At 34.9% G+C, this 23,653-nt stretch overlaps 4 protein-coding genes across 6 annotated transcripts; 3 read left to right on the top strand and 1 right to left on the bottom strand.

Annotated features, from left to right (window-relative positions):
* Positions 1-1,877: 1,877 nt before the first annotated feature.
* Positions 1,878-5,035, top strand: LOC136274399 (uncharacterized). Its single transcript, XM_066081070.1, has one exon. The coding sequence runs from the start codon at positions 2,143-2,145 to the stop codon at positions 4,273-4,275; it is 2,133 nt and encodes a 710-aa protein (XP_065937142.1). The 5' UTR covers positions 1,878-2,142; the 3' UTR covers positions 4,276-5,035.
* A 274-nt stretch (positions 5,036-5,309) lies between these two features.
* Positions 5,310-8,663, top strand: LOC136274398 (uncharacterized). The gene has a single exon (XM_066081069.1). It carries the CDS (start codon positions 7,794-7,796, stop codon positions 8,661-8,663), a length of 870 nt encoding a protein of 289 aa, XP_065937141.1. The 5' UTR covers positions 5,310-7,793.
* Positions 8,664-9,721: 1,058 nt separating this feature from the next.
* On the top strand, positions 9,722-11,361 carry LOC136274397 (uncharacterized). Its single transcript, XM_066081068.1, has one exon. The coding sequence runs from the start codon at positions 9,722-9,724 to the stop codon at positions 10,949-10,951; it is 1,230 nt and encodes a 409-aa protein (XP_065937140.1). The 3' UTR covers positions 10,952-11,361.
* Positions 11,362-12,734: 1,373 nt separating this feature from the next.
* On the bottom strand, positions 12,735-22,194 carry LOC105317623 (traB domain-containing protein). Of its 3 annotated transcripts, none has more exons than XM_011414319.4 (9): positions 22,037-22,194; positions 21,559-21,666; positions 20,617-20,828; positions 15,487-15,627; positions 15,113-15,223; positions 14,475-14,614; positions 13,804-13,976; positions 13,335-13,437; positions 12,735-13,056 (listed from the first exon to the last, which is right to left on the bottom strand). In XM_011414319.4, exons 1-9 carry the CDS (start codon positions 22,149-22,151, stop codon positions 12,936-12,938), a joined length of 1,224 nt encoding a protein of 407 aa, XP_011412621.3. In that variant the 5' UTR covers positions 22,152-22,194; the 3' UTR covers positions 12,735-12,935. The 3 variants fall into 3 exon arrangements, with proteins under 3 accessions (XP_011412621.3, XP_019918513.3, XP_011412622.3); XM_020062954.3 differs by having other exon boundaries at positions 22,025-22,114; XM_011414320.4 differs by lacking the exon at positions 22,037-22,194 and adding an exon at positions 21,807-21,961.
* Positions 22,195-23,653: the final 1,459 nt, after the last annotated feature.

Below are 23,653 nucleotides of genomic sequence, written 5' to 3'. Positions count from 1 at the left end.
AACGGAAGTTCATGTCGGAAATTGAAATCACGTATTAGAGCCAGCATTGCCGAAAGGTAAACAAATTTAATCCCCACATATTCCCCAATAACTCAAAGATTTGTTGGAACCCAATAACCCATTGCTCTATGTTGTTAGGTAGCAATTTTGGAAAAGAAACTATTTATGAAATCATACTTTATTTTATTATTCATTTTAATTTATATTAGGTCACAACATTAAGGTGTCTCATACCACCTGATGAAATGTTTTATTGAATAATTGGTCGATTTACTGGTATATTGATTAATTGTATAAAGGGACCTAGACACGATATTAGATTAACATTTTCAAATTTTGTTTTTCCATTTTTAATGTTTAGAATGATAAACATAGGAATTCATAATGCTATGTCAAAATTTGAATGCCAAATATTGAGTTACAAGAAAGATTCTTTGTTTTGTAAACAAAGCTCTAGTTTTGTTATTGCTTAAATATATGTTGTATTGGTAAGTTTCAATGAAATATTGCTCTTTTTGTTAGTAATAGTATTTATGAACACATTGAATTTATTTAAAAAATTTTTTACACGAGTCATTTTGTCAAAGAAATGGTAATTCTCTACATTACATTATTTGTAAACAAACATAAGACTCGAGTTATGTTTACAATACAATGATTTAATACCTCTGTATCTCGCTTGTAACTTGACTTTAACATTCAGCATTTTGGCCAATCATTCAAAATGAACCAATAAACCATTTTATACATAAACAAGAGAACCGGGGGCCACATCGCTCACCTGAGGAACAATTGCCTTAATTCTGATCAAATTAGCATTACAGTATCGAAATATCTTGACAACTGAGTACATCTTGCTAAAAAAAATTGAAAAGCTGCCAATTTTTATCCACCTCTTATGTTTTGGTAAATACCAAGCCCCTTTTGTTGTTGTACCTGTAAGAAGATTTTTCTCTATTCTTATATCCCCCCCATTTCGTGGCCCCACTTTTCTCTAGGGAATCATGGTTTCATCAAACTTAAATCTGCATAACCTGTGCTTTCACACTAAGTACTGAGTTTTGGACCGAAAACTTTCCCAGAATATTTTTAAAGAAGACTTGAAAAGTTTTTCTCTCTATATAAAAAAAATATCCCCCACTGTGGCCCCGCCCTACCCCCAGGGACCATGATTTGAACAAACTTGAATCTACATTATCTGAGGATGGTTACACGCCAATTTGAGATTTCTTGGCCAAATAGTTTTTAAAAGAAATTTTTAAAAAGATTTTCTCCATATATTCCTAAATAAAAATTTATCCCCCTTTTGTGGCCCCTCCTTACCCCCGGGGACCATGATTTGAACAAACTTAAGCTTTTCAGGCCGAATAGTTTTTGAGAGGAAGATTTTTGAAAAATACCATCAAATTTTCAATAATTCTCAATTATCTCCCCTTTAAAGAGGGCGTGGCACTTCATTTGAAAAATAAACTTGAATCCCCTTCACCTAGTTGTGCTTTGTGCCAAATTTGGTTGAAATCTGCCCAGTGGTTCTTGAGAAGAAGATGAAAATGTGAAAAGTTTACAACAACGACGACGACAACAACGACAACGACGACAGACAACGGACAAATTGTGATCAGAAAAGCTCACTTGAGCCTTTGGCCTAGGTGAGCTAAAAATAGAATGAACATTTTTGATCTCAAATCAAATTAAAGTCCCTTTAATATAGATAAGATAAAAATATATATAGATGGGTTGCTAGCAATTGAATGCTTGTTGAATGCCTAAGGGGAATCGGTTGATTGGTTGTAAGTTTGAGATTTACTTCACAACAAAAGTAATTTTAACTTATACATGTATAAATAAAGCAATTGGAGAACAAATGGTATTTTAAAAACACGGCAGTATTATTTACTGTTTCTTTAGCAACAATTCCTGCTTTGCGGAATTATGTGCTAAAATAAACGTTAATTAACTTCTTAATTAGTTAACATCATTTTTCAACAAGGAAGAATGGTTTCATCCTATTGCCATCACCACGATCATATTCAAAAACAGGAAGAATTTAAAAACTATATTTGTAATCACAGTTTATGTCCTTATTTCCAAGTTGATGTCTGCATCAATGACATGTATTTGTTTTAGAAGATCCTCGCTTCAATGATAACTATGTGGAGCGACGATAGAGACTTGTGTGATCTTTTAGCGGGCAGCTTAATCAATGCTGTTGGATATCTACCAGTTCAGAGACTGAACAGACGGATAGATGATATTCTGTCAAAAATTCATCACTTTGGAAGAAATGTAGAAGTTATTTTGACCGGAAGTTGGTCTGAGGGTTTCCGAATGAATGGTACTGATGTTGATAGAATGTACGTCGACAAGAAAACACTTGCATCGGAACATCCAGAAGATATTCCGAGCAGATTTTGTGCTGTAAAAATGGAAAAGTCTTCATCAATTCCAAAAGGGTATGTGAAACTTGTACTGGTGACTCCAAATAAATCGGGACAGAATTTAGATGCAGCAGTGGTACCAGTTGGCGGGAAATTCTACGTATCCAGCTCCGCTTACATATTGACTTTTGTTCAGGAGGATCAGGAGCCCCACGGGCCTTGTGTCAGAAGAGTGTCACAACTTGGAACGGAGCAAGATGACGCGCATTGTCTGAAATGTTCTCATTGGCCGTCAGACGCAATGGAATGGTACCATAGAAAAAGACCTCATGGCTGGCCGGATCGTCACCTTATCAATGACATATACAAAAAGGGATGTCATTTGGTAGCAATTGGTTCCAAGATGGTCGACATTCACGGACACTGGACATTTGATCCTATGGTATGGAGATTGTCTTTTTCAGTTGCCGAGAAAAGACTGGTTTATACTTTTAATGATACCCAGTTTATTGTGTATGGGATTTTTAAGCTTTTGGTAAAGGAAGCATTTCGTGATAAATGGGAAGTTATGTGTTCTTATTTCATGAAAACTTTGATGTTCTGGACCATCGAAGAGACTCCAAAAGATTTTTGGAGAAAAGAGCGTTTGGTGTCCTGTATTGAGATCTGTTTCAAGCGACTAATTGCGTGGGTGGACAATGGTTTCTGTCCCAACTATTTTGTGAGGGAAAACAATATGTTCCATGGAAAGTTGGAGGAAGATGCCCGCGAGTCGATGTTCTTGACTCTGTCGGAGTTATACGGAGAAGGCTGGAGGGGTCTACTGAGGTGTCCGTCCCTTGAAAATCTCCGACAGGCCCTTGAAGGAGCAAGACATAGAATACTTGATAGTCCATCAAGCGCTATCGATCCGAACAAAGAATTTAAAACATTGAGTATGCAATATAAAAATGATTCTAGTTCTTTCCCGGAGGACGTAGAGGACAATGCGTTCTTTACTCAATTGGAATCAGTTGTAAACGCTCATCCAAATTTTAGAAGCCTCGAGAAAGAATTTTTCAACACTGTTGCGTTATTACTAGGAGAAGAGTCGCATCTCGATTATTTGATGCACGATACGGTGACATTGTACCAGAAGAAAGTCTTACAACACATTGCTTTAATCTTCCTCTACAAAGGTCTGAATGACCATGGCAGGTGCGCTCGTTTTCGGTACCGTCAAATCAGACGAGCCCTGGGTTTATTGGAAGTAACCTGCTCTGCCGATATCAGCAGAGGAAGGCTATCGCTAGCGACGGCGTACTATTGCATGGGAGACTACACCAAAGCTCTAAAATTCATCCAACAATACGAAAGCACAATTGAGAACGATCAGGGTATTCTTTACATCAGTTCGCGCTATCCGAATGATACAGAGGAAGCATACAAGAAAAACTTCTGTAATGGAAATTTGACGAAAATGGAAAAGGCGTCCATGGGTATCTCCTACGATTTTGAGATATTTCGAGCGATGCCAGTATATCCAAAAGAAATAGGACTGGAAATACTGCTTGTGAAAAGTACTTCGGCAAGAGTGTCTATCCCGCCACCCCCATACGCCATCTTTCTGAAGGCAATGTGTTTCGCCCAAAAATACGATTTCAACAAAGTGAAAATTTTGGAAATAGAACTTTCAGATTGTCTTTCATTTGCTCACAAGTCTGCTCTTCACCTTATATATTTAATGTTGGGTGTGTGTGACGTAAAATTGGACCAACATAACGAAGCACTGCGTCATTTTTATCATGCCTACAGGCACAAGAAGATTTTGACATGGCGGCATAGTCGCTGTGACGAGTGGGACTCGGTCCAAGCGCCTCTGTTATACGTTGCTATGCAGTTAAGACTCCTGATGTGATGTCCTTACTATTGTCTTTTACTAATTAACAATTTTTAATTGTCAATGACCTATGATCATTGACAATTAAAAATTGTTAATTAGTAAAAGACACTATGGTGAAAAATATGAATCGTTGAGATTTGATGAGTGGTCGTGATCAAAGCCACATGCAGGTCTACTTAATGTGTGAACACAATTGTTGTAGTACATGGACTTGGATTAGTCAACATAAGCTTCTTACTTCAAAAACATTTCAAAAACATCTCATTGAGGTTACTTTTTTTTGTTGTGAGCGCCTTTGCGTATGTGTCATAAATTGTTCCAAATACATATTAGACTCAATTTCAAAAGCATCCGTTTCAACCGGCTTACTAGTAGTCCATTTAAGCAATCTTCTAATGTTATCCTTTTATTTGTAATAGCGATGCAGCGCACTCATTGAGTATAATAACAGAATGTTTATACTAGTGAGTGGACTGAGCTATAATATTGTTTTTCCATTCATAATTGTTCTACCTATTTTAGGGAGATAAAATACGTTGCTCGGGTTTATGTGGCGCTTTTTTAAAAATTTCATTCATGTATGTTGTGAGAATTTGGTTGTGTGAATACATATTGCTATATACATACAAAGGCTAGATTGTTTTATGTGATCAGTTATAACGAAACTAATTGGAGGATTTATTACATGTCCCTGTTTCTACGATATATTAGTTAAAAACGGAAGTTGATGACGGAAATTGAAATCACGTATTAGAGCCAGCATTGCCAAATACCAATGCCGGGATTATATACATATTTTCTACATAATGATATAGCCATATAACACTAGCTGAAAATGAAACAGCTCAAATATATATATATATATATATATATATATATATATATATATATATATATATATATATATATATATATATATATATATATATATATATATATATATATGAAAAAGACAGCAACACTAATTGCAAAACGAAAGCGTTTTTTCTTTTTATCCCATTTATTACCAGACACTGAGAAAATAATTTTGTGAGATGCCAATGATCTCTCTCTCTCTCTCTCTCTCTCTCTCTCTCACACACACACACACACACACACACACACACACACACACACACACACACACACACACACAATATCATTTTCATATTAAATTGATTAAAATACCTGCATTAATTTTATTATAAAGTAAGAAACAGTAGAGGTTTTCCTTTATGTACATCATTGTGAGTTTACAATCGTTTGGTATTTTAGAAATTCTAAAACCGGTTTGGTTATAATACATACATATAATATATACATTTTATGCGTATATCATGTGTACATATCCTCAGTCCTGCTAATGTACAGTAAAAAGTAACCGAAATCAAACGAAAATTTGGATATGAAGAGTTACACCATAGAGGCACACAATTCATTTTGAGATTCTACATGTTTCAAAAGAGATTGCATTAATATTAGTATTGCAAACACTTCTATAAAGAACGTCGATGACCCATGCATGTATTTCTTCAAATTTGAAGTATTTGGCACTTTGAAACACGTTTTCAGATTGTTTGGACTTTTTCTTTTCACACAGATAAAATAGGATGTTAGGAGTACACGTCACGCAGATCTTAATTCCTATCAATCCATTCACCTTTTCACATTAAAAAAGACATTCGCATACAGTATAAAATCGAGTCTTCAGATTTTATAACTATTCATGGTTGATTTTTATTTTCTGTAATACGTTTTCTGTACGAAAAAAAGGACAGAAATGCACAGATATCTCAGAGAATGTTTAATATGTTACTTTGGAGAGAGAGAGAGAGAGAGAGAGAGAGAGAGAGCAACACATAAGCATAGGTTAAAACTTAGCATCTGTTTTGTCAAAAACTGTTACGAACTTTCGACTGTTTTTTTTCTCTAATTGGTGGTTTAAGAAGTTTTGGCAAACCACAACTTGTTGGTTTTAGGCATTTTAGCATCTTGTTTGTGCTATACACGGCAGAATGACGTCTTTGCTAGTTGTCGTGTTGTGGTTCTCCGTACTGTTAAAACCATTTTAAGGAAACCTTTACACCAAATTTCGACAGAAAACAGCAAGCATTCGTTCCTTCTCTATGCAATCTACGATCAAGTCCAACACTTCAGGATCTTCGGAGTTTTCCTCCAATGGTGCACTCAGCTCTCTGGCTACTGTTGCCTTAGCTTGTTTGGACAACAACGATATGTCTGGTCGCAGAATGTTTCTACTGTGTTGACAAGGCAAACTTCCTGTCTAGAACGACTGATAAGTTGTGTAAAACAAGATTTCAAGTGTAAAACAACATTAATGATTTGTTTTTCATCCTGTATTTACTAGTTAATTTTTCTTCTTGATATTTAAGTAGATGACCATGTCTTCGTCTTGCTGATCCTCTTAATTTTCTTGTTCCTTCCATCTTCACCACATATAACTGAAAGATCTCTAAAGACTTGTCGTGTCTCTATCCGTATCGTTATTGTGTTACTACAACCGGATGAGATCATGTGCGCGTTAGTGTTCATTTTTCACAAAATTTAAGTGAAGGACAACTGAAAGACATCATTTCAAACTCATGTGTAGTATATTTTTGTAAAATTGAGAATTGTTGTACTTGAAGGCTAATGAGTGTTGCTAAAATTCATGAAATGATTTTTAATGATTATCATTAGTTAGAGGAATGTCTCTTGTTGAAATTAATATGCAATGTGTAGGCCCCATATGTTAGGTACATGAGAATCAGAAGTAAAATGCGAAACTTGCGGCTATGACTGTGGTGTTGACTTTACACAGTGAAATTGCAAGTTACAGACGGGAGGGTAAATAACACGAAAAGTGGGTGGATGGGACATTGTAAACTATACACCGGTAAGTTTCTGATATGTGATGGTGCAACATGCACACGGTACGGAAGGTCAACCCTTTGCAAGGAATTGGCTGGTCTAAAATACTGAAAAATCATGAAAAATTAGCAAAATATGAAAGGGTCAAAATCTCATAAAAACCAGTATGTAGAAAATTTTACAGGTTTGGACTAGTAATTTTCTTCAGAAATTGGTGATTAGCCTTATAAAGAGTGAATTAAAGGTATTTGTGCTGAATTGGAACTGAGGAAATTATAGTTACAGAGTTCCGAAAACACACATCATCTGGCTACAATGAAATGTATCAAAAAAACTGTCCCGTGCCACCTTAAGCTAGAAAAATTAATCGACTTTAATTCGTAATTTTAATACTTTTAAGAAAGATCGCTTCGGGACACCATATTCAGTGATAATATATATTCTCAAAGCATCACATTATCAAAAATATGGAAGCGTGAATAATCTAACTCTATTATGATTGCGGAAGGAAATCCTCTTATAATTACTAGTATTTTATGACAGGAAATAAATTATATTTTCGAATGAAATTCAGATTTATTTAGATCAGCAATGCTATTCTATCGTCCTCACTCCGAGATTGATTGAGCCTGTGACATAGAGCTGTTTAAAAAGTGATTCGAAGACCTTTGTCATTGATAAAGATGTGGAGCGACGATAAAGACTTATGTGATCTTTTAGCGGGCAGCTTAATCAATGCTGTTGGATATCTACCAGTTCAGAGACTGATCAGACGAGTGAACGATATTCTTTCAAAGATTACTGACTACGGGCCACATGTTGAAGTTATTCCAACAGGGAGTTCCTCCGAAGGTTTCCGTATGAATGGTACTGATGTTGATAGAATGTATGTCGATAAAAGAACACTTGCTTCGGAACATCCAGAAGATATTCCGCGCAGATTTTGTGCTGTGAAGATGGAGGCGTCTTTATCAAATCCAAAAGGGTATGTGAAACTTGTACTGGTGAATCCAAATATATCGGGACAGAACTTGGATGCAGCTGTAGTAAAAGATGGCGGAAAATTATACCTTTCTAGTTCAGCTTACATATCCTCTTTCTTACAAGACAACGAAGAAACTCATGGGCCTTGTGTCAAGAGAGTGGCAGCGCAGGGTACAGAACAGGATGACGCGCATTGTCTGAAATGTTCGCACTGGCCGTCAGACGCCATGGAATGGTACCATAGAAAAAGACCCCATGGCTGGCCGGACCGTTGCCTCATAGAAGACATATACAAAAAGGGGTGTCACGTGGTAGCAATTGGTCCGAAAATCGTTGATCAACACGGATACTGGACATTTGATCCTATGGTATGGAGATTGTCGTTTTCAGTTGCCGAGAAAAGACTGGTTTATACCTTTAATGACACCCAATTCCTCGTGTACGGGATTTTCAAACTGTTGGCAAAAGAAGCTTTTCGTGATGACCGAGGGATAATGTGCTCATATTTTATGAAAACGTTGATGTTCTGGACCATCGAAGAGACCCCAAGACATGCGCAGCACAGTTAAGGCTGTCAATAAACTCCGTTCAGACAAAAAGTACGGGAAATGTGCATTATGACATCACAGTATATTACAAACCTCGAAAGTACTTATTAATCTATTTATTAGTAAAATTAACTTATACTAATCTTTTAATTAAAAACAACAAATGCTATTACTTACAATTTTGATGTCCGTTATATCGTACACACTGAAAAATAAGCGAGATGTCGTTCTCGCTGTACTACAAATATGACGTCATATGCTTCAAAATGACGCATTAAGTTAAATCATTGAAGGCTATCGTGCAGTTTTATAGCGAAGAAAAATAAATGTCATACATTAACGGAAAAGTATAAATGAATATTTTGTTTAAAATTATTATTAGTAGAATGCTACCTATATAGTCTTATTTTCATTTTGTTAAAAGTATGCATCGTATAAAGAAGTCACCTCAGTTTTGTATAAATATCGTATATCTAAAATCCGAGTACCTAAATAAATCACTTAATTGCAAGGGCATACACTTACCTGATCCCGACAAACTTTAACTAGACATGTGAATTTGAAATATGCTATGTAACTTAAAAACTTCTACGATCCTTGTAAAATCTTACAAATTAATTATTTTTTAATGAAATTAAGCCTGTGACCTTCAAAATTATTCAACATATGCATTATAAATTACGGTTTCTACTAACAAATACTTTTATCTTAAAAAGTTCGCACCGTTTTTCAAAATCTACGATATAACATCAAGTTATTTCATAATTCAGTTGTGAATTTTGACATGATTATGACCTTGCAATATTGAATTTTTTAAATGACCTCAAAACCACAAATACATCTGCTTGTACCATGCGACTGCCATATCACGTGACCACTATGAACATAAAATATTGTACTGTTATATATATATTTTAGAAATATATTGCATTTGAGTGACTGTTATTGATTTTAAAAAGGACATGCCAGTTTAACTAAAGTATACGTGTTTTCATCACAAAAATTTGCCCATATTTTTATTGACCGCCTTAACTGTACTGCGTGACTGGAGAAAAGATCGCTTGGTATCCTGTATTGAAATGTGTCTCAAGCGACTAATTGCGTGGGTGGACAATGGCTTCTGTCCCAACTATTTTGTAAGGGAAAATAACATGTTCCATGGAAAGTTGGACGAAGAGGCACGCGAGTCGATGTTCATAAATCTGTCGGAGATGTACGGAGAAGGCTGGAGGGGTCTACTGAGGTGTCCATCCCTCAAACATCTCAAAGAAGCTCTTACAGGAGCCAGAACTCAAATACTTGATTGTCCATTAAGCGCTTTCGATTCGAACGAAGAATTCAAAACCTTAAGAGTAAAATATAAAAATGAATTTAATTCGCTATCAGAGGATACAGAAGATAATGCTTTTTTCACTGAATTAGAATCGATTGAAGCTGTAAATCCAAACATCGAGAGTCTAGAAACAGAATTGAACAATACAGCGACTTTGTTAACAAGTGAGGAGTCGCAGCTCGACCATTTCATGCACGATACGGTGACCTTGTATCAGTACAGAGTGTTACAACACATTGCTTTAATCGTCCTATACAAAGGTCTGAATGACCCTCGCAGGTGCGCTCGTTTTCGGTACCGACAAATCAGACGAGCCCAGGGTTTATTGGAAGAAACCTGCTCTGCCGATATCAGCAGAGGAAGGTTATCTCTAGCGACGGCGTATTACTGCATGGGAGACTACAGTAAAGCTCTAAAATTCATCCGACAATACGAAAGCACAATTGAGAACGATCAAGGTGTTCTTTATATCAGTTCGCGCTATGTGCATCATACTGAGAAAGTATACAAGAAAAATTTCTGTAATGGAAATTTGACGAAAGTGGAAAAGGCATCAATGGGTGTCTCCTACGATTTTGAGATACTTCGAGCGATGCCAGTATATCCAAAAGAAATAGGACTGGAAATACTGCTTGTGAAAAATAACTCGGCAAGAGTGTCTATCCCGCCACCCCCATACGCCATCTTTCTGAAGGCAATGTGTTTCGCCCAAATGTACAACGTTTGCCAAGTAAAGCTTCTGAAGATGGAACTTTCGGATTTTCTTTTCTCTGGCCACAAATCTGCTCATCTTGTGTATCTAATGTTGGGCGTGTGTGACGTTAAGTTAGATCAACATAACGAAGCATTGCTAAATTTTTATCACGCATACTGGCACAAGAAGAAGTTGACATGGCGGGAAAGTAGCTGTGACGAGTGGGACTCCGTCCAGTCCGCGCTGTTGTACGTTGCAATACAGCTTAGACTCCTGATGTGATGTACTGCTTTTGTATCACATGGTTTCCAAAATATACAGAAATCAAATTGCAACGGTATCGCATATAACATGTTGATACAGACTTCCGTATTGCAGGGTTTGGCCAATTAAATTGCACCAGGTTTGCCAAATTCCAAGCTAACAATCTTTGTTTACTTGATCTGGTAAATACAGTTGGCTATTTCATTAAACTTTATCTAGCAAAACTTCAAATCTGGTCACTTGGATAACTAGCAATGTGTATCAATATTACACATACAGGTTGTTTGACCCACTAATCTAAATTCCCATATATAGATTTTTCTCCGCCCTAGTAAAAATAGACCGCACCCTATCGTAACATTTGTGAACTATGCACATGTAATTATATTGTAGCAATAAATATCTTTTTATACGCGTGTTTCAATAGTAATAGTTTGTTCATTTAATCAACACGTGTGGTTATATCTTTGTCGATGATAAAGTTGTGAGAGTTTATCGAGTTTGAGTGTGTATGATAAGTTCCTGTGGACAATGGGCATGACTGCTTTTAATGTAACAATTATTAACAAAAAGTAATTCTAAAGAGTATGCTCCACGAATATATTTTAAAAACATGTTGATTCCGGAAACTGCAGTCACCTTTAGTTAATCCAACGAATTAAACAGTACTAGTCTCTGGCCATTACCTGGAATGCATGTAATTGCACCGAGGGAAAGATATAGTTAATTAACATATTTCGTTTGTGTTATCAATTGATAGTGTAATTATCATAATGTCAAGGTACATACTGTTTTGGGGAACAATTTCTTATAGTTTTCTCCTCAGTCAGAACGTTCCAATTTTTTAGTAATAAGTTTAATTTTGATCTACCTTATAAAATATGTAGCTAAATTTTGTGTTGCTTAAAAATGTAGTCTTCCAGAAAGTATTTTGGTGACCATGACCCCAAATTTTATTTTTCAATATACAGTTATAGGAAGACAGTAGCATGAGACATGCTGTAGCGTCTGATAGATCTCTCAGTCAACTGCTTGTAACACCAACTGCCCATCTTTAGGATGGTGTGATGTGTAACTACTGCATTAACCTGCCTTTTAAATATATATGCATCTTATGGTTTTAAAATGCATTCCCTCGGACTCCTAATATATACCATAGTGTCTCAAGGGTACCAAAAGGTGGAAATTGAGTTTTGTTGATACAAAAACAGAAGAACCGCGGGATTCAAGGAAGACCAGAGCCGTGTTTAGCAGAGAGGGTGCTTGCAAGCCCATGCCAAAATTACCTATACATTGTATTTGTAACAAAGAATCTTGCGAGCCAAGCAAGCACCCGCTCTGCTGAACATGCTTGTGACGTAGAATGATTATTACATAGAATTTGACCTACATTCATTCATAACATCTGATCAAATGAGGTGTAGCAATCATTGTAAGAGGCTCAAAGGATTTGATTAAATCAGATGAACATCATCAGGAAAAAAATACAAATTAAAAAACAGATTTTTCTTGAATCACTTGTATCATATTCCTGTATATCTATAAAGACATGTATATAGGATATATATTTGATTTTAAACCATATAACCAATTTCACATAAAAGGAGAAAAACAACAGCAAATATACAAATATACAGGTATAAATATAAAACACAACAACAAGCTGTAAATTTAAATAATAAAGGAACAAAAAATCCAGTTCTCTCCAAAATCCACAGGAAAATTGAATATTGCATGAATGTAATTAAGTGCATATATGCACTTGACTAGAAAGATGGCCCGAATATAAACTTTAATTATATATGTACAGGTACTTGCGTAAATCTATGTGTAAAAAAAGAAAAGAATTTAGGTTACAGTAACCATTAAACAGTGGAGAGATTACGGGAACAGCCATATATCCCTACACCAGAGATCTCTGCCGTGGCTTTTGGCTGACTGGGTTTAACTGCCATTGGTTGATCATTGCTATAGAATCATTGGTGACCTGTAAAGGGCGTGGTCATGTCAGCAGAGGTACAACAACACGGTAAAATTTATAACAACCAAAACAAACAGCTCCATAGAATGATAGTCGAAAAAGGTACTTCATCACTTTTCTGCCTCTGGACACTTCTGGAATCCTGTGGACGAGATAAGAGTAAAAGTAAATAACATTATTACTGTTCAATTCAAGAAAACAATAATGACTTCAATTCTGTTTTATTATTAATAGTTTTGAAATAAGGTGATGAAGTTATACTTGAAAAGCTAAAATTTGAATTTCATAATTCACCTTTCTTCAAACTCCTTTAATCTATCTGCAACACATGCTTTTAAAAAGTCATATTTTCATCTGCATTGTTATGAACACATGCAGTATGTATACATTTGTTTGTATTAAGGAAGTGTGATGCCTTACACCATGATCTGGTCAATGTTGTATTTCTCTTTCTCCCAGTTGGCCTTGATTCCGGACACGTGACCGATCCCCACCACCCCAACCACCACCGTGGGGATGTAACCTGTAACATGAGGCGGGGATCAGTCAGTCAGTTACTGACATACATAGATAAATGTATCATAAGCATCCCATACATTTAAATAACTAGCCTTGATGTTGCATTAACAACCATAAAGTATATAAAGAGAGTAAGTCTGGCATGTACAAGTCTTTTTACTTTTTCTTCAAGTAAGTATACAATATACAACTGTATTTTTTTTTCTCAGGTCAAAAGAAAACAAATCTTAACATACAAGACGTGATATTTAAGTAACTGTATATATTGTATCTGCAATTCATAATGTAAAAGTACCAGCATGATTGATTGGTTAATGCAATTTGAAATCCACAAATAATACAACATGAACAGAGTGATTTGATTGGTTACCTTTTGGTTCATTTGGAGCATGGATTGGCTCAGCTGCCATTTTAAGTGAGTGAGCTAGAAAAGTGTCTCGTTCCTCAATCACAACCTGACTGAGGCCTGGAAACTCAGTCGTCATCTCAGCCAGGAGTTGTTCCAGCAGGTCTTTGCCTTTGAATTTTTCAACATCTTCTTTACTACAATACAGGCCAATTCACAACTTGATTTTGTTACTATTTATCTTTTATATTCAATTTCACATGCTTTAATTGAAAGAAAGGCATGGTTGGAATGCTCTCAAAATAAGATACGCCAAAAAAAAGTCCTTTGACCTTCATAATAATGTATAGGGGTAAATCTTTCTGTATGACAAATTTATCCATAGTTTTGGCATTTTAAAAGATTGCTTCAATAGTAGATAGATTTTATAACATATGAATTAAATGCAAAATTATACAGAGTGTATGTTATAAGGATCTAGACATGATTTGAGCTCAAAATTTCCAATTTTATTTCTCTGTTTTTATTATCAAGAATAATTGACATGGGCATTTTCATCAAAATATGAATATCATTGGTTCTAGGAACACAATAAACATGATACAAGCCTCAGAAGTTGTTGTTTTGTAAACAAAGCTCTAGTCTTTTCTAACTCACTTTAATATGAAGCAATAAGATTTCTACAAGGAATCTACCTGATTGGTTCATCAAAGTTCCACGCATGCCAGATAAATTTGACGAGCTGCCAACAGGAGAGAAGGGCGAACGCTCTCTGTAGGGTGATGTGTATGGGGCGGTCACCCAGGTGTAGCTTACAGCGGGGGATCTTCTTGGCCTGGTGAAATATCAAAATGAAAAATACATTTAGACTTTACATATCTAACAGTCATGAATATTTCAACCTTCCCATTACAAATAAAACTAACCAAAAAAAAACCATTTGCATATGTTATATTACATAATTTTATGCTATGTTATCATTACCTATCTTCACCATATTTTTAATAATATCACATTTGTTCTCATAATGCTTATCCCAGCACTGTCCATTATCCAACCCCTGTATTATCACCAAGTTAAACTGACCTCTACGTTATCATATGATTTAAATGACCTCTAGGTCATCACCACCATGTTAACTTGACCCCTATGTAATCACTGTGTTTGACTGTCCTCTTTGTCCATGTAAACTATTAACAATTCTTCTTTCTCTGACCCATGTTAACACAATGTTTGTGACCTATATGTTAATTTGAGCACTATGGTGACTCGGTAGTAATATTTCAGTATTATATCTACACTGACTAGTAGATATTTACTGAGTTTGACTAACCTCCTTGTAAGCTTGTCTGAACTCTCCACCTGGGGCCATCCCTAGCTCTTTGGTTAGGCGGGCCGAAATATTCAACAACATTACATTGAATAAGCCTTGGACCAGTCCGTTCTGTAATCAAAAACAAACTTCATTCATATGACGCAATCAAATGCAATTAGTTGACTTAAAATAATTATTTGATATGACAATTTTTTTTCTTCATTTATAGAGAAAAAAATTTAATTAGTTGTAAGGCTTGTAAGATAAGTTTTAATTGACTAAATTTTCTCAATCATTTTTTTTCTTCTTCAATTTTCTATGTTTTTCTGAATTTCACATTGACCTGAATAGAAAGTTTAAATAGACATTACATGTACATTTACGCTGTATACCTGAGCAATGTTTGCTTTAACTTTTTGAAAGTTCATGTCTTTGGCTTCTCTTAGCACCGTGTCCTCGTCCAGTTGGAGTATTTTGATTCTGTCCATGCATAATTCCACTGATACTATGTCTGGCTGTGTCACTTGTATTACCTGGAAATGCAAAAAAAAATGCATAGGAATTCTGATTAAAGATCTCATATTATGATAACAAAATACATATACTTATTACCAGGGGTATAATATGATTCTTAAGACAGCTCAATGGTTGTGGCCATTTTTAGACTTTATTGATCACCTTTGAAAAAGAGCTCTATATATATATAAAGCTATAGAAAAATGTCTGAATTTTAAAGTTAAAATATATGGATTTTTCTAAACTAAATAACAGCTTACAGGTAGACATTAAATCATATCTTAAAATTTCATGCAGAACTGATGGTTATATGTTTGTTGACAATTAAGCCTCCTTTATAAAAACGAGCACACTATTTTTTCTGGAATACTTTACACAAAACTGCTTTCCAAGCTGATACATTTTTGTTATGAACACTGACGAATGATAAAAATATTTAAAAGATCAGTACAAAGTTAATTAATATAAAATGTAAATCTCGATCAGCAGCTATAATAGTGTTCAAAAATGCTAATCAATCTTTAAGGCAATTCATTCCCTTCTAGCTGGCATCTTTGGCAGTGGTGACAACTATTATTGAAGAGAGAAAATGCCTAGGCATGTCTTTGTGACAAAAAAAGAACAGCACTCATGAAACATGAATTCAACAGCGAGAAAAAACAAAATTTAGAAAAAAGTTGCAAAATAAATCCCTTAGCTAATTCAATGCAGTGTAAAGAAAATTTCAATTTATGTAACAAACATTATTCTGTTATGCATTCAATATTATGAATATGCATAATTTCTTCATTTATTTTTATCCTCAAATATATTCAACATATCAAAGTCAGCGAGTTATATTCTAATCTTAATATATCTAGGTAAATAAATTAAACAATTATTACTATAACTGTTTCAGCAAAGGGATATAAACAAACAACACTTTCATTGATATGTAATGGTTAAAATTACACGTGGTATTTGCGCGAATCGCGTACCGTATATTTTACCTGTGCTTATTCTATTTATAGAGTTTCTGTTCAGCGCAAATTCTTTTTTTTAGAGATTATGTTTCTTTAAACGTATTAAAAATATCTTTTGAACATTTATCTAGTTGTTTTGTATTCTATTACGACAATCAGCAAAGTGAGACTAATTTGTGAAATTATTTATTAACTTATTATAATATTTGAGATTTAAACTAGTTTAACAAGTTAATACGGAGTCTCACTTCGCTGACACCCTTGAGAGTCTTCAGGTGTGAAACGGGTGAAACGTGTGAGTGATACTAGTACCTTGCATTATATACAGTCATCCTGTTGCAAGTGAGTGCGCTAGTCTACTAATTGACTGTGTGTGGCACCGCCGCCATAAATTGGAGGTTCGTTGATGTCATATTTTGAATTAAATGCAAATTGTGTATTATGAATTTTTTAGTGTTTCTGTGTGTGTCTATTCGTAATATGAGTTATTTTGTTTATATAGTAGCTCATTGCCAATAAATTTGATATTTAATTGAAATAAAGAACTTGAACAGAAAAAGCGATTTTATTCTATGATATACAAAATTCCGGATTCTTTCATGTTAGGTAAATTGCTGAAAAAAATAATTGCCCCCCTTGGTAATAAAAACTAATTCCTTTTTTTTTTTTTTTTTATATTTATTAAGGTTTTTCAACCCTCAGCCTCAAAATATTTATTTCATCATAAAAATGTTATTTGCCCTTCAAATTTTATGAATGAAATAAAAAGAAATTTATTGATGGTATCCATGCATTTTATAAAGTTATTGCAAATATGCCCCCAATAGATATAATGAAATAAATTATATATATACGTCAAGTTAAAATCAATTTAGTTTAAAAAAAGAAGAAGGTTGTACCAGTTTATCAGTGGCTTAGGCCCCTTTACCTTTTGAACCTACAGTAGATCTCTGTGGACCCACTAAGCTAAACATTTCGTTGAATACCTGTTCGTATTACACTAGAAGACTTATCAAATTTCCCTGTGAAGGCAGATTTATGGTATAAATAAACAAGAGGCCAATTGGCCTTAACGGTCACCTGAGTAGCATATATCCAATACACAAACTTGTCATGGAGTCTCATATATGCATCTAATTAATTAGGTTTCATACTGGAGTAGAAAAATTATAAATTTGTAATGACAACCACATTTAATTCAAAAAGAACTGTGAAACCTATAATTTTGGTGAAAAACTAAAAGATCTGGTCTACAGAATAATGAATTTAGTTTTCCTTTCAGGTGTGTGGGAGTAAAGAAGATAATTTTTTAACGTTATATGCATTAACATCTATACATCCATTTTGGCCCTGCCCTAGTGTCAAAACCCATACCCCAGGGGACATGAAAATTAAAATTTCAGTAGAGGACTTCCTGGTAAACATAATTATTAGTCGTTTTTTTTTATACAGATGTGTGAGAATAGCGAAGAAAATTTTTAAAAATTATATGCATTAACACTTTATTGCCATATTGCCCCCCCCCCCCCTCATGTCCTGAACCCCTGACCCAGGGGCCATGAATTTCACAATTTAGGTAAAGGAGATTGTGGATATCATAACCATGTATTCAGTTTTTTGCCCACATGTGTGGGAGTAGAGAAGAAGATTTTTTAAGATTTAAATCATTTTTACTATATGGCCATATTGGCCCCACCCTAGAGCATGAACACCTAACAAAGGGGTCATGAATTTCACAATTTTAGTAGAGAGCCTCATGGACATCATAATCATGCATTTAGTTTTTAACAAATATATATAGGAGTAGAGAAGAAGATTTTCTAAGATTTAATACATTTTTACTATTTGGCCATATCGGCCCCACCCTAGAGCCTGAACCCCTGACCGAGGGGTCGTGAATTTCACAATTAAGGTAGAGGGCTTCATGGACATCATAAACATGCATTTAGTTTTTAACAAATATATATGGGAGTAGAGAAGAAGATTTTCTAAGATTTAATATATTTTTACTATTTGGCCATATTGGCCCCACCCTAGAGCCTGAACCCCTGACCCAGGGGTCATGAATTTCACAATTTAGGTTGAGGGCTTCATGGACATCATTATCATGCATTTAGTATTTAACAAATATATATGAGAGTAGAGAAAAAGATTTTCTAAGATTTAATACATTTTTACTATATGGCCATATTGGCCCCACCCTAGAGCCTGAACCCCTGACCCAGGGGTCATGAATTTCACAATTTAGGTTGAGGGCTTCATGGACATCATTATCATGCATTTAGTTTTTAACAAATATATATGATAGTAGAGAAGAAGATTTTCTAAGATTTAATACATTTTTACTATATGGCCATATTGGCCCCACCCTAGAGCCTGAACCCCTGACCCAGGGGTTATGAATTTCACAATTAAGGTAGAGGGCTTCATGGACATCATAACCATGCATTTAGTTTTTAACAAATATATATGGGAGTAGAGAAGAAGATTTTCTAAGATTTAATACATTTTTACTATATGGCCATATTGGCCCAACCCTAGAGCCAGAACCCCTGACCCAGGGGCCATAAATTTCACAATTTTGGTAGAGGGCCTCATGGACATCATAACCATGCATTCAGTTTTTTCCTCACATGTGTGGAAGTAGAGAAGAAGATTTTTGAAAATTTGGCTTTTTTTTGCATATTTGGCCCCGCCCGTGGCACCCCAGGGGTGGTAGAGCCATAAATTTCACAATTTAGATTCTTCTTACCATAGAGATGCTTCACACCAAAAATGGTAACGATTGGCCTGGTAGTTTTCAGGAAGAAGTTAAAAATGTAAAATTGTTAACGCACGACGCACGACGCACAACGCACGACGACGGAAGAAGACCAATTGCAATAGGTCACCTGAGTGACTCAGGTGACCTAAAAAAAATCTGGCTAATTTAAAGTTATTGGACATGACTGAGCATCGAAGATTGTTTAGGTTTGCTATCATATACATGTAATATAACTTAATGAATTATATAATAAAGCTGATATTGGATCTCTCCTGTTAGTTCTTTCAACTACAAGTACTTTCAATTAAGAATTTTAGTAAAATAGTTATTCAGTAAAGATGATAAATTATAATATTCAGGATATACTGTACTACTGTAGACATGGAAAACTTTACAGTGTTTTTAATTTCACTATGTTCACAGTCAGACAATTTTCCGTGAACATTAAGCCCCCGTGAATATCGAACTGTGCATTCACCATCTCCGTGTAGGCTGCCATTACAGATGCAAGTGTGCTTGAGCGGCCGAAGTTACCACTTGTTTATTGCAATCATAGTATATTTAAAATTCATTAAATATACCAAGCATGAGTATTAAGTTAATTTATTACAAATAATATCATAATTAAACAATATTTATAACAGAAGATTCGTTTCACCTTTATCTCTGCTGCCTAATCGAAGCCATTATGAACACGGGGGCTAATTGTCACTTATTATCCGGACATCTCTTCAAAAACTCCTTTACAACCATGACGTTGTCTGCGATCGGCATTCATAATGAGCAGTTCATTTTAAGATTGATTGATTATAAAGGTGTACTTCTTTTGATTATTACTTTTAAGTTTTCCCCCTAATTTTCAGGTGCAAAATATAAAATGTGCTTTATACACCAGTTCTTATAACATTCAACACAATCTTGTTTTATTATTTGCATAAAGCACTTAATGTGAATAAGGCTTTATTTTTACGTTATTCAAAAGAAGATAATGTATATACATGATGCAGGTTCATCACTCATCAGATTTTTTTACAATCAGGATTTACCTTTCTTGGATAAGAAATCGATTATCCGTGAAATTAAAAACACCATTAGAGGTACTTACACAGGAAATCGTGAAATTTTAGACATGTGAAATTAATTTAAAGACGTTTACAGTATACAGCTAAGCCTTCACTGCAGGGCTAAATTCCCTCCATGTACAAGTAACACACTGGTATTTTATTAATTTACATCCGATCTACAAGCTGCATGTTGACATATTTTAAAAACACACTTACTCTAGTGACATCGTTCAGACTCTCAGTACTAAAGTGGGCGGTCCCCACAACATACACTTTGCTGCCCTGGGGCGTCTCCAGCACCGTGCAGGTCTCCGGGAGGTCAGGATTCTCCTCCCGCTGACGGACAGGGTAGGGTTCCACATTATCCTCCACGTCAGATTCCTCACCACTGATTGTTTCAAACGTTTCATTGTGTACACTCCATTCATCTTCAAAAATATGTATAAAACCCTTGCAGTCAAGTAAGATCAATTCTAGAAATTTACATTATTAGCACAATATAACACATCACAGAACTTCTTCATCTTTAATTTTTTTACAGTTATTTCAGGCACATAGAATTGTTTTTGAAAGTGGGGGGGGGGGGGCAACCTCATCCCAAAAAAAAAATAAAATCTTCAAAATCCTAATCCGTGTGTGGGGTGGGGGGGGGGGGGACACAGTTTTTTAGTATTCCTTTACCTTTGATTTCACTCTAAGACTTGATTTCCTCATTTTCTCTTCCATTTCATACATACTCTAGAAAAAAATGGGGGGGGGGGGGGCAACTCCCCTATGATGCAATATTATATATATATTATGTAAATTAAAGAAAAATGTGGCTGTGAGAAGTGATGCTACGTGCCTGTATTTCATAAAAAAATTATATGACATTTATCATATAAAAAAATATATTGTCGGTATGACATTCCATGTATTGCGGTTTTTTTTCTTCATGTTCGTTGAAAATAACTTTAAAAGATTGACAGGTTGGCAATGTCATGTTAATACATTGCATGCATGTTAACCATACAACTTAGGCTAAAATCAAAGCACATAACTAACATATGGGTTAGCCTCATATTTTTAAATAGAAAATGTTCATAAATTGAGAAAAAATGTGAATCATCAATGTGAAAAGTTTCTATTTGATAATTCCTCATATATAAAGTCAAGTACCCTCTATTTCTGACAATGGATCTTCTTTAAAGGCATCTTTCTGTTCAACAGATGCAAGGTTTCCTCCATCCTCTTCAGTCTGTTCATCTCTCTTTGTGCCATCTTTGACTGAAAATAGAATCCTCTGCGTCATTTGTAAGATTATTATTCAACCCTTATTGAACAAATCAACGTGTCATTGACAATAGTTTACAGATCAAGCGACAAAATTGATCCAGAAAATCCTAAAAGGACAACAGTCAACCGACCTGACATAACATAAACATGCGCCATCGTGGCAGCTCGCTCACTCAACATCTGTTTCAATCATTAACTTTTTTTTATTTTGAGAGCATGATGCAAGGTGCAGTTTAATAACTTTACAATATGGGGTGATGACACTGTGTTTTGGCAATGTGTACACATTAATTTGACGATAACATTGCATGCAAAGTATATTGATTGAAAGTAAATGTGTAAAAATGACGTTTATTCTCACGCGTTGTCGGGTTTTCTTGCGACTCTTCGTTCATCATGTGAAGTGTGTTTAGTGTACACGCTGATTGATTACGTAGGGTCGGTGTAAAAGGAGTGCCCTCTACTTTTACTTTCATTTTGGACTTTCATTTTCTTGTGTCTCGTGTAAAATGAAAAAAAAAATATAAAAATTGCTAAGATTAATAATGTGTTGTTCATTTGAATTATATATTTAGATGTAATCATTCTGAATTTAATATTTGGATGTTACCATTCGTGGGTTTAGTGCATGATGAACAGGTGTTAACTGCTGCAGCTGTATGATACATGGCAATGTGTTCTTCTGAAATATTGGAATGAATAAATATTTGTATTATTATAATATATTCTGGGCATTAACTGCATTTTACAACAAATTTGGATTTGGGGATGTTTGATTTAACGGCACAGCAAATATGTTACATAAGGCCTATGGGCTACATCGCTCATCGTTACGGTAGCAATTACTCCCTCTAACTCCAGGAGTTATAACAAATATTTGAACTTTCAATTTAACTTTGACAACTTTCATTTAATTATGATACCAATTGCAGCTTCTATTTTTCCTTCAATTAGAATTTTTTTTTTTTACTGATATATATTTATATAATACCACCTCCATTTGATACCATGTATTATGGTGTCTGGTATACGGTGACTACAAACTTGAAATCCTTCCAACCACATGTTCACGTATAGCTTGTTTAAAAAAACTATCATTATAATCATAAAATAATCCGATACTAACAGTAATTTATGTTTGACTAATATTAAAAATGACCAACTCCAGATAGCGCGTGCGTATTTTCAGTTATAAAGGATAGCTCGCATTTTTTAATAACTTAACCCCCCCCATCCCACCCCTTTCTCTAACCCCTTTACTATTGATACAAACCGAAATTTCCATTTATGAATTTGATGCCACATTATCAGTTATCTTATGTTGGAACCTCTATATATGTTCTTTACAGGTCTTAATGTCGATTCCTTCGATCGTGACTCATGGGGAGGTTATGAATATTGAATTTACAATGATATAAGTACACATCGAAATCTTGTTATAATTATTCCTTACCTGCCTCTGGATAAGAAAATTTTCAAAAATCTCACATTTTCTACCTTTTAAAGGCGACCCTGCCTATCATTTCAAACAAGACAATTGCAATGGTCTTAAATTGGGCGGCGAGTCTGGAAGTTTTTGTAGTAATTAGACGGAATTATAAATCTCTGAATGAATGAAGTGTATCATCTTTATGTAACTTATAATACTGCATTCGAAGGCGAATCAATATCTAATGCTTGGTATTAGTCCAAATCATGTCAAACTTGGTCAACAATCACAATAAACACAGTCTAACGAACAAGGCGGGTAATATCTCTAAAGCGTATATGTACAGCACACATAATATCTAAATATATAGGGGAAAGTTGCATCACTACAATTACTTCATAAGAGCGATTTATCATGAGATGTTTCGAAGCTGCTTGTGTGTGGCTATACATATACCAAATAGATTGATCTCTCTTCTCTGAAGTTTCATGTATACGTGCATATATACTCGTACACATCTAGACTAAACATCCAAATGGCTTTTCTTTA

The sequence above is a fragment of the Magallana gigas genome, chromosome 4 (genome assembly GCF_963853765.1).
Source record: "Magallana gigas chromosome 4, xbMagGiga1.1, whole genome shotgun sequence".
NCBI lineage: Eukaryota > Metazoa > Mollusca > Bivalvia > Ostreida > Ostreidae > Magallana > Magallana gigas.
This window is presented reverse-complemented; position numbering and strand designations above follow the sequence as displayed.